The 12,329-nt window shown below is 40.1% G+C and overlaps 1 protein-coding gene across 4 annotated transcripts in view; it reads right to left on the bottom strand.

Moving 5' to 3' along the window:
- Window positions 1-394: 394 nt before the first annotated feature.
- Window positions 395-12,329, bottom strand: part of PANK1 (pantothenate kinase 1) — a 50,612-nt gene continuing 38,677 nt past the window's right edge. For 2 of the 4 annotated variants that reach the window (XM_080688046.1, XM_080688048.1), the window contains exons 4-7: window positions 9,729-9,905; window positions 9,110-9,233; window positions 3,140-3,265; window positions 395-1,900 (exon numbers count right to left, since the gene is read on the bottom strand). In XM_080688046.1, coding sequence (XP_080544172.1) covers window positions 1,841-1,900; window positions 3,140-3,265; window positions 9,110-9,233; window positions 9,729-9,905 — 487 coding nt within the window. In that variant the 3' untranslated portion in view covers window positions 395-1,840. The remainder of the gene's footprint in view (window positions 1,901-3,139; window positions 3,266-9,109; window positions 9,234-9,728; window positions 9,906-12,329) is intronic. The other 2 variants (XM_080688047.1, XM_080688049.1) reach the window with 1 other exon arrangement.

Genomic DNA, 12,329 nt, shown 5'->3' with positions numbered 1-12,329 from the left:
AAAAGGCACTATCATAGGTGATATGTAGTTTTCTTACTCTTGTCTTTTTCAAGGACATCTTAGCTGTTTATTTTTAAAAGCCAGGTGGAAGTTAATAAAGTGTATTTATGACTAAATTCTGAAACTTTTGGAATTACCAAAATATAGTAGTGATATTTTGGGAATAAGAAGTTCATTATATAGAATAAGAAAACTTTTTTAAAAATACAATTCCTGCATAGAGCTACAGCTTCGATTGAAGACACACAGTGTTTTGGACTTTTACCACACTTGTGTGACAGCTTCAAATTATGAAGTGTAGAGTAGCAAAAACACAACACATTCATTTTATGGTACAGAAGCAGATAATATGAACATGAAGATCAGGAAATGAAAATAACAGATACACTAAAAATAAAAACATCACAACAGAAACGGGCTTTATTTCAACCAGACAGGTGAGTATTTCAATTAACATCAGCTTCTTCAAGAATTGACAATATGGAAATTAAAGGCGCTGCTCAGAATGCAGAAGGAAAGATTCGTCATGGGACAGTCCAGCCCTTACCAAATCCCTTTCAAAAAAATGTTAAATTCCAAAAATGAATTCGTTCTAACTCATTAGATCTCATGGATTTCAATGTTTGTTTTAAGATTCAGATTTGAAAGTCACCCATCAGTGCCAATGATGTCTTTTAAAAATAAAAACTATACATAGAGATCAGTATCATAATTTTTTTAATTTTAGAAACCGAGATTGACATAGTTTTTAGTTGAAAATACTCCAAATGAAAAACTTTCTTATTATTTAAGATGACTTGTTACAAAGATCCTAGGTATATACATGTACAAAACAAAAAGATATTACTACCTGACAACTCAAACGCGACTTCTCCCAACCCTCCCAATGTGAACAGTCAATCTACCGGGAGATGTTGTCCTATAAATTTTAATGTCCTGCACAAGGATTTGCTGCCATTTGTACTTTGTGCATGGCTGAGGACATTTTGTTATAGAATATTTCCATTTAATATAACCGAACATAAAATAAATCCAACAAGACACTGTATATGACAAAATTGCATAATTTTCAACTTTTGCCAGACTCCTTAAATTCATGAACACTTTCAGAGTATCCCCTTCAAGGGCACTTTTGAGAGCTTTAGGTCTCGTGTTTAACTTTGTATTGAGTTGGACAGCACCTTGATTAATATGAACAAATACAGCACAGGAAGGTCTGGTGGGGAGGGGGAGTCATCTGAGGACAGAAACGGGGCAAAGACAATTTTTCCAAAAGACATTCAAACAGAGAAAACAAGACAACAAAAGGTAAACAGACAAACAAAATAGTGTTCACAGTAAAACATGCCAGATTGGTAGTTTCATTTGAAACCAAACAGCAAATCATGAAACGTCATGAAAAATATAAGTAAAGGTAAAATCTCCTAGAGTAATTACTAAACGAATTTAAAATTACCACACTGATCAGTAAACCCCAGAAGAAGTATAAACAACACTTACATTTCAGGTCCTTCTTAAACATAATATAACTTTACAAAGTTAATGCATAAAATTGGTAGGTTTGGCCACACTGCACAAAATGGTGTGTGTGTGTTTTTCTTCTTCTTCTTAAAAATACAGTATACAGAAAAAAACTCTTGTATTCCCCATTTTGAATCATAAACTCAAAACCCAAGAGTAAAAGATCAGCTAGAAGGATTTTTAAATTATTTACAAATCCAGCAGGTGTGTCTGCCATGAATGGCCTGGCTTTCATCTCACGGCGGCTTTCACCTTCTCCAGCAGCGGTTCCCAGGTCTCTGTTCTCACGGAAGGCTGTTCCATCATCTAGGGCTCATCTCTACTGGTCATCAGTCACTTTGAACAGTTCCAACAGTGCCCCAACAGCTCCAAAGTAACCCTACAAAAACAATGGGAAACAGTATGATTACCTCTGAACTTAGCCAAATACCTATTGTTTTTAATAATCTTAGGAATGCTGCCCCCTAATGTTGTAGGAGAAATTTAAAACCTTAATTCTGCTACAAAACATGGTGAAGTAAATAATAATAATTAATAGTAATAATAAAATGTATTGGATATTGGCTTATTATACATATTAAATAAGTTGACTGATGTGTGCCACAGAAGGGCTGTGTATTATTAGCATTTCGTTTTATTTCTTGCCATGGCAAAATTTATATGATTACCCCCATTTCACAGATGAGAAATGGAAGGCAATAAAGTAAATTACCCTTGCAGGATCACATGACATGTGCCTGGGCTCAACCTCAAATCTATCTGACTTCAAAGCTGTAATATCCTACAGCTTCCCTCAGTAGATCTTGGAAAGGCAGCTGAATCAGCCGTTTCACTTTGCTCAACTGTAAAAAAAGAGCCCATGTTTCTGTGAAAATGACAGAAAATGAAAAATAGAAACTGATTTCCAAAAGGCAGGAGACTCCCACTCCTCTGGTGTATGCCTGACTCAGCAGTTACCGCAGAAGCAGGTGCCAAAATACCAGAACGCTACATGCATGGCAGGATCGTTGCTTCTATCGCCAGTCTCCAGCTAACACTTACTGAGGGTTCACTCATTGTTCTAAGCACTTTACATGGACTTAATCATTTAATCTACACAGTAACTTTAGGAGACGTACTATTACACCCCATTTCACAAGTGCAAACACAGAGATGGAGAGGTAGTCAAGGCCTCCCCGTCACTAAGAGGCTGTGGTCTTAACCGCTCTGCTAGACTACGTTCTCTTAGGAGATGCTCACTAATATAAACTGAGAGACAGTGAGTGACGCCGCTTAAGGTAGGACAGGAAAGCCCCCATATCAGTCAGTGCTCCCCAAAAGTTCTCTCTCCATAGTAAAGCCTGCCTAAGCCGGAGTGAACTTAAGAATGTAGAGAATTTTCTGGTACCTACACAGGGTTATAAAATCGTTCCAGTTTCATTGGCTATAGAGGCTTGAGTTATGTGTGATACACAGTAACAAACCAAAGCCATAGTCCACAGAGGCCTAGGGTAGTACAAAGTGACATGCATTTTTACCCATACAAGTGGATTTCCCCAAAACCTTGGCGACCCACTCATGGTAGATAAACCAGAAAACGTTCACATCGAACAATGAAGTCCATGCAAGCTCAACCTACCTCATGTTCCAAAAACAGAGCTTTTAGCTGTCCTTTGGACCAAAAATCCATAGCATACGCTAGCAGCTTCATGGAAACCATATTGATTCTGAGAAAATTCCCAACAAACACAACTCTGTCAATATTCTGAGGAGGGAAACAGAAAAAACATACAATTGAACTATGACATACATAAATAGCATTTAGCAAAGACCTAGTGTTCCATACACCACTGTGCTCCCAGAACCTCACAGAATACATTTTTATTAAAAATAGAATTATTTCCGCATTTCCGAGATGAACTTGAGCAGACCTCAAAGGGCAAACCACAAGAACAAGACAGTGAGATTTTGCTTGGACTAGGCAGAGACTGGCATTGGGCTAATCTGCAGTCATTATGTTAGGTTGCCTTAAGTCTGATATGAAATTCAGCTGCCAACACTCATATATAAAATTATAACTGGTGCTCAATTTCAGATAAATTTGCTGTTGTGTTCCTTCAATCCTCCAAACCTCTGACCATAAAATCCTATCTAATAAAAGAGTAATATGCAAATTGACCATCACTCCAACACACAAGATGGCTGCCCCCATGTGGACACAAGATGGCCTCCACAAGATGGCCAGCAGGTGTGGGCAGTTGGGAGGGACCAGGCCTGCAAGGGAGGGCAGTTAGGGGTGACCAGGCAGGCAGAGGAGGGAAGTTGGAGGCGACTGGGCCTGCAGGGAAGGGCAGTTGGGGGGGACCAGGCCTACAGGGGAGAACAGTTGGGTGGGACCAGGCCTGCAGGAGAGGGGAGCAGTTAGGGGCAAACAGGCTGGCAGGGGAGCAGTTAGGCATCAATCAGGCTGGCAGGGGAGTGGTTAGGGGGTGATCAGGCTGGCAGGCAGAAGCAGTTAGGGGCAATCAGGAAGGCAGGCAGGCAAGCAGTTGGGAGCCAGCAGTCCTGGATTGTGAGAGGGATCCCAGATTGGAGAGGGTGCAGGCTGGACTGAGGGACACACAGCCCCGGGCATGAATTTCATGCACCGGGCCTCTAGTATTATAAGCAACTCATACATAAAATGGCCATGGCATGGGTTATTCATCTCATGTATTTGCTCAGTTTGCTCTGTGCCTAACACAGGGAATGCAAAAAGAAACACTACTTACTACTTTTAGAATATCCTGTTTGGTCAACACAGGAGGTTAAAATATGGTAACAAAAAATACTTTTATATATTTTTTGTTGTCATGGATACAGATTTGCATTCTGAACAACACACAACCCTGAGCTAGGCCTGTCTACCATGCAGAGGCTGCTCACCACTCACTCACAGAGCCAGTTGCTATGGTCACTCATATCAAAGGGAAGAGAGCTTGGAAGCTGGCATTATTTTCTGTTCAGTCTGGGAAGAGTAACAGGGTCTGGGAACATCACCTTTTAACAGTCTCAAGTTTTAACCATGCATGTTCATTAACCCATTAACCACTGTGAAAAATTTCCATGAGTAGAGGGGTGGGAGGTGGTATTAATACATTTTCAAAAGTAAGAACTGTAGCCACAAACCACCCAGACTGAGAGGTGGCAAGGAACACGCAAAATAAGAAACTCAGATTAAAGAGAAATTTAATTAAATTTAGGAGTTTCACCTTTTCCCCCCAAATGAGACAGTCAATCGCTTAAAACCCCAGTCCTGCTTTACTCAGGTAGAAAGCAGAAGGAATAGAAGCAGCATTAAAAGCTGATGGACATTCCCTGTTTCAAACAAATTTCAGGTGGGTGAGTGATATAAATGTTAACTTTTAAAAAAGAGAAAGAAGCCTTAGCTGGTTTGGCTCAGTGGATAGAGCGTTAGCCTGCAGACTAAAGGGTCCTGGGGTTCGATTCTGGTCAAGAGCACATGCCTGGGTTGTGGGCTCGATCCCCAGTAGGGGTTGTGCAGGAGGTAGCCGATCAATGATTCCCTTTCATCATTGATGTTTCTATCTCTCTCCCCCTTCCCCTTTGTCTCTGAAGTCAATAAATATATATATAAAAACAATGTTGAAGTAGAAAAGGTGTAATACCCATAATTCATGAAAAAGACACATTTACTTAAAAAAAATCAAATATTTATTCTGGAGAAAAACATCACCATTAACTAACTCAAATGGAAAGCAATAATCAGAAAATATTTTCAGTACATATAACATAAAATGTATTATTTACCTTTAGATCGGTAAGAAAAGAAGATTAAGCATCCAATAGAAAAATGTCTGAACAGTACTGAGTTCACATATACACAAAAGGAGAAAACTTCATGGCTATTAAATAGATTTTAAAAATGCTCAGCCTCACTTATAATCAAATACAAATTTGAAGCCAAAATAAGATAGCATTTCTATTCTTATCTATTACATTGGGGAAAAAATTAAAAGATTTAATGACCCTCTGTGGAGAAACAAACTCTGCTGATAGGAAATTAATTAGAACCAACTCTATCTGTCAAAATTAGAGTCAACACAACCTTGAGTTGGCAATTTCCCTTCTAGGAATTTATCCTATAGGTATAATTCCATGTATGCAAAATGGTGTGTACGTGTACATATAAAAAACAATTTTTTAAATAGTGGCAAGGTCTAGAAAACCCTAAATATCATTATATCGTTAGGAAAATGACCAAATCTAGAATGGCATATCTACATGTTAGGATGCTATATGGCCATGAATAAAATGAAGCAGCCCTAGCAGGTTTAGCTCAGTGGATAGAGCACTGGCCCGCGGACTGAATGGTCCCTAGTTCGATTCCAGAAAAGGGCATGTACCTCGGTTGCAGGCTTGATCCCTGTGCAGGAGGCACCCAATCGATGTGTCTCTCTCACATCTATGATTCTCTGTGTCTCTCCCCCCTACTCTCTCTCTAAAAATTAATGGAAAAATATCATCCAGTGAGGATTAAAAAACAAAACAAAACGCGAAACAATTATAAATATATGAACAATCTCAAGATGTATTATCATGTAAAAAAGCAAGAAGCAACATTTCCTTAAGTGTATATTGAAGTATGTAGGGTAGACTGATAATGTCTGGGGTTTGCTTTCTAATATTTTAACAAAAAAGAGAGGAGGAGGACGAAAAGCGATAGGTGAAACATGTATGGCAAAGTCTTAATAACTGTTGGGACTGAGTTGATGGCTACATGGAGGTTCTTTATATTCCTCTCTCCTTTCTGTATCTTCACCAATTTTATACTAAAAGGTGGATAAACAACCGAAGAAGGATGTAGAACAGTATGTACAAAGTGAATGGCATGGGCAGAGCATGTGATTCTAACCTCAAAAAAAACTGTTGTTAAAAAAAGAATGTTAGCCGAAACCGGTTTGGCTCAGTGGATGGAGCGTCGGCCTGCAGAATGAAGGGTCCCAGGTTCGATTCCGGTCAAGGGCATGTACCTTGGTTGCGGGCACATCCCCAGTGGGAGGTGTGCAGGAGGCAGCTGATCGATGTTTCTCTCTCATCGATGTTTCTAACTCTCTCTATCCCTCTCCCTTCCTCTCTGTAAAATATCAATAAAATATATTTAAAAAAAAAGAATGTTATATAGAACTTGCTACCTTTCAAAAGATATGTTTGTCCTATATTACATACAATATAGAGGTAAAAAAAAAAAACAACTGCCGAAACCGGTTTGGCTCAGTGGATAGAGCGTCGGCCTGCAGACTGAAGGGTCCCAGGTTCGATTCCGGTCAAGGGCACGTGCCTTGGTTGTGGGCACATCCCCAGTAGGGGGTGTGCAGGAGGCAGCTGATCGATGTTTCTCTCTCATCGATGTTTCTGGCTCTCTATCCCTCTCCTCTCTCTAAAAAATCAATAAAATATATTTAAAAACACACACACACACACACACACACACACACAAAACTAAACTAAAACTTGGCTGCCTCAAGTGAGGTTAACATTGAGCGTCAGTGTGGACATGGTGACACCCTTTCCTGAATACCCACCTGGTGTCTCAGAATTCTGTATTATGTGTTGCATTATTCTTTCTTCAATAAAATGACTAAATATATTCTAAGTGGATGGAGCATTTCATAGCTTTCCAATAACCACAGCAAAGGTATTTTAGATTTAGTGCATGTGGTTGAAATAAAATATTCTCCCATCAGTGATTCCAGGGAGCAAAACCATAACAGAAGAACTTGCATCACTGCTCTCATGGGGCACGTGGTGTGTCCACAGGGAGCCTGCCCTGGCAGGACACCAGCTAACAAAGCCCTTGCCCGAGGCTGTCGGCGATTCCTCTCATTCATTCAACTCCACAGAAACGTCTAAAACAGTTTCTCAGACGAGTGTGTGACACTTTCAGATAGCATCTTTTGCTATGGTTTTAAAATAAACTGAAAGTGAAATCAAAAGTTGAAAATAAAACCAGCTGTCCTCCCTCTAAAGTGATTACCATACCTGTGAAAAAACCTGCTGGCTCACTCAAGCTCTGAGGAAAGCAGGGGAAAGGGCATCCATTGCTCTCTTCCCATTGAATTGACCTTTGAGAGTCTATGAGTGCAGCCAACTACACACAGATTAGTCTTAGGGCTTGTTTGGCTCCTTGGAAAAACTCTCTTTAAAGGTTAATATAAAAAAACAAATTCTCTGTTCCAGTGAATCCCATGACCAAAGTGGACTTTGAAAAGGCATGACTCCAGAAAACATTCTGTCATCGGAATATCAGCTTTGCATTTAATATCCATCTGAAATGGACTCACAAAAAAAACATGAACCTGACCAACTGGCCAATGGCATATTCTATTCAATATGGTGAAAGGAGGATGTCTCTCTTGTACCCCAGAGATCAAAGGCAGGGCTGGCCCCTAACTAGCATAAAGGAAACCTCACACCCTGGTTAACACTCCACTATTCAATGGGGATTAGAGGGTGTTTCTACAATACTTGTAATGTTCTATTTTTTTAATCTGAGTGGTGGCTGTGAGTGTGTGATAATTCATCAGGCTATACACTTATGATTTGAACCTGCTTCTGCATGTATGTCATATTTATTGAAAATCATATTTTAGACCTAGCCAATTTGGCTCAGTGGGTAGAGCATTGACCTGCGAACCAAAGGGTCCTGGGTTTGATACTGGTCAAGGGCACGTACCTTGGTTGCAGGCTCCTCCCTGGCTTGGGCCCTAGTCAAAGCTAGTGCAGGAGGCAACCAATCGATGTGTTTCTCTCACACCAATATTTCTCTCTGTCTTCCCCTCTCTCTAAAAAAAAATCAATGAAAAAATATCCTCGGGTGAGGATTAAAAAAAATTATACTTTAAGAAACTCTATTACTGATGCTACTATGATTAGTTAATAATTTTCCTATTACTTGTTCCATGCCCAACCCCCCTTTCTTGTCTTCCTAACACTGCTCAGTAAGAGCCAGTCCACTTTATACATCTTATATTTCAGAAAAAGGTTCCTTTTTTTTCCCCCAAAGGAAATTTACAATATTTTGAACATTTTGTCTGTCACCAGCTCTCCCTCTTCCTGTGCCTGCGGCTCTGGCTGGCCTTAGCTGTAGCAAGCTCTCTGTGCTTTGATAGCCCTGTACAATGCTGCTTGAACTCCATGCCACAAGGCAACACTGTAAAGAAGCTGAAAGCAGAGAGAATATCAAATATTGCAAGTGGCGCTCTTTACCCACGAATATTTGCAAGGGTGCACAAAGCTTTTCCTCACACTTCAGTAGGTACATGGTACTACTGATGGGTAGAGAGGCTAAGGCATGGTTTGTTATTTTACCATGTTTTTCCTATGGATGGTTTTGTTCTCATCCAATGCCTACTTAAAAATAAAACACATATTCTTTTGCCTCCCCGCCCCCTCCCCCCAACATATACCCTTCTAGTTCTATAAGGTGTGACTACCAAACAAAGGACAGGTTTCTCAAAGACTGTAGTTTGTAAGGGTTAATAGTCATTGCATTGCCAAAGGTGATGTATATGAATGACACATGGCTTTCCCCAGGTTAAGGCCTTACCTCATTCAGTGCACACATCCGAGCAATGGAACCAATGTTGTTGGTGATGGTGACCAGTGTGGCTCGGGCGAGGTCTTCCTTGCTGATGGACTCACGCTTTTCTTTACTCATCATGTTGCCAAAGCTATGTTGGAAATATCAGCAAGAGGGTTCAAAATCATCCTCAGGCAGACCCCATGCTTCCACCAAAGTACTGTGGCAAGCTGTATGAATAACTCTGCTCAAACTCAAATGACCTGATTTCGCTGCCATGGTTTACAAGCAGACAAGATTACAATATGAATGGTTGGCTGCCCTTTTCTTAATAGGAACAAAATAGCATGGCTATTAATGGGGGAGAATTTTTTTTTTAATGCCTCTAGATATCTGGACAAGAATGAAACAGGACACTGTTGCCATTTTCCAGAACCTTCTTTCAAAGCTGCCCTATGTTAAGCACAAGCATCAAGAGCTAAACATTGTGGTGCTTCATAACGGGCAGGAGATCAAATCTGAACTCCAATCCCATAGATAGTTGCACCTGGTGGGTTAAAATATTTAAAATGAACTACATGAATAGCCAGGGTGGAGAAGTTGCCTTGTGTTTAATCATGACTGTTCCTAGCCACTTCGTCTCTACCTTGATGCTACAGCAGATCCTTGAAGGCCAAATCGTTCATAGTCTCCTCCGTAAATGTCCTTCACCAGCTTATCAACATTGGTGCTGTCGCCTTTAGCTGCCATTTCCATAGCTTCTTCAAAGGTCTCACAACCAGTCAGCAAGCAACATAGACCTAGGAATGTTCCACCTCCAAGACTGAAGGAACAATAATGTTTATTTTTAATTTCACTTAAAGATATGCCCATCCAACTCCCCAATGACATCAAGACCACTAATATAGGTTAATAAAAACAGAAGAAGCCGAAACCGGTTTGGCTCAGTGGATAGAGCGTCGGCCTGCGGACTGAAGGGTCCCGGGTTCGATTCCGGTCAAGGGCATGTACCTTGGTTGCGGGCACATCCCCAGTGGGGGGTGTGCAGGAGGCAGCTGATCGATGTTTCTCTCTCATCGATGTTTCTGACTCTCTATCCCTCTCCCTTCCTCTCTGTAAAATATCAATAAAATATATTAAAAAAAAAAAAATAAAAAAATAAAAACAGAAGAAAAGCAAAGAGGCACTTGCATGAAAGTGCTAGGGTACAAAAGAGCTTCCGGGTGGACTGAATAAAAAAAGAGGGCAGAGACGGAAAAGAAACGTCAAGGGAAACTTGCCCCTGAATTCAAGAGCAAAACCAGAGGGATTCTCACTGATTTCTGTTGTGAGACCTTGACCTTAGCCACTAGTGTCTCAGTCTCCCCACCTATAAAATGAAGGCAATCGATTGCTCTTAATTCGGGTGGTCTGAAAATAGTAGATAACTAGCAGAGAAATGATGGAGCCAAACTATGATGACAAATATGACCGGGTACTCGGGCAGGAACAGCCAGCCCCAAAGCTGTACCTTTCACCTGACCTCGCTTGACTCTAGCTGAGATCTCATATAACCTCCTTGGAAATTTCTGAAAGGAAGCCACTGGTTGGTCTCATATTGTATTTGTTTCTAGGAGGCTCTGGAAAAAGTTTTTAATATTTTTCTTACCACCAAGAGTCAAAGCTAGTAAAGAAAAAGTCAAAATGGTTCCAAAGCTCCAACTATGTGTTAAAATAGTGTGTTAATATCAAAAGTTTCCTGAGGGGAAGAACAGCAGATTCTAAGTAGAGCTATCACCAGTGAACTCCAGGCAGGACAAGGAGCACTGACATGACCGTGGGTATTACTCCCTATTCGCCTCACAGAAGGGTAAAGGTGAAGAGTAAATTGCTCACATCAGTTTGTTCTGAAGCTCCAAGAACTGTTAGCCCTGGAAACCCCTTATGTGTTTGGATACTAGCTTCTAAAAGAAAATTCAGGTTGAGATTAAGGTTATTTCTAACTTAAATTTGAAGTAAGAAAACTTAGGGTAATGTATATTTAACTGTCCATAACCACTAACGAGGAGGTGCCAGATTATAGACAGGCGCTTTAAATCACATCTAAAGCAAACTGTATGTAATATTTTATAACTACTGATTCTTAGAAAAATACATACTTGATGAAAATTAAGGGTCCTCATGGAAAAGTTGTAGGTAGGCACCACCAGTGGCAGCTATCCAAATGTAGGTGCAGTGCCATCAGGATATAAAGAGCTCCATGGACACGGTTGCCTTGACAACCCAGTCACAGTAGAAATTTTGGATTTCCTCTGAAAAAGTGTACCTTCATTTATATTTAACATGGCGGGTTATGCTCTGGTATCAGTTTCAGTCTACCCTGCAAAGCTACTGTGTTTTAATGGGAACACTGTTTTGTTTTTGTTTTTTGCGTGCCGGCTGGATTTGTCTTGTTTTCCCTCTGTATCTATTAAGTGTTTGCTCCTATTTCTTTATAGCTTTATCTTTCATCGATACAACCTTTCTTTGAACATCAGAGACTGGTATTAATCAAGGCATTCAACAACCTACTCCAAACATAGGCAACTGAAGTTACTGGCTGACTTAGAAAGAAGGCAACTCATCAACTGATGTGTTGATATGAGTGAAAGAGAACAAGTGCTTTGTATGACTGGGAAATGACAGGTGACTCCAGACAAAGACTTGGAGCTGAATGGGGAAGCGAGCATGCATTTGCACAGCTGGCACACTGCAGATAGCAGGGAAGAATGCACAGTCGCAGAAGAGCACTTTATTAATATCCCCAGCCTGCTAAATGTTATTTAATCAATTGATTCTCTTGTTCATAATGACACATCTGGTTGTTTCGGCAGGCACACAATAAGACTCTCAGCAAATGATAGCAAAAACATATCACTAGAAACAGCTGTTGAATATCATTGTTGTTTTTTTTAAAAAACCAAGCAACCTTGAAAGTGAGAGATTTTAGGGAGAAGTAGAAGAAACCTTCAATTAGAGTGCTTGTGCTCTTAAAATAGATTCCAGAATAATGAGATAAGCTGCACTACAACTCTCACTGAAGTTTCAAAATTCTTTACATTCCTCTTTTAATAGGCTACACATTCTAACAATGTCAATTGTAAAGTCCTGTGGTTTTTTTTTTTTTTTCATTGACTCCAATAGTAAAATTGGAATGTGTCAATAGAAAAAAACACATTGGCTACCTAATCTAGGATGCATTAGACTGCACATAACACTGAAGCAAACC

The sequence above is a fragment of the Plecotus auritus genome (genome assembly GCF_963455305.1).
Source record: "Plecotus auritus genome assembly, chromosome: 9".
NCBI classification, from domain to species: domain Eukaryota; kingdom Metazoa; phylum Chordata; class Mammalia; order Chiroptera; family Vespertilionidae; genus Plecotus; species Plecotus auritus.
The sequence above is the reverse complement of the archived record's forward strand: the minus strand, read 5'-3'. Positions and strand labels throughout refer to the sequence as shown.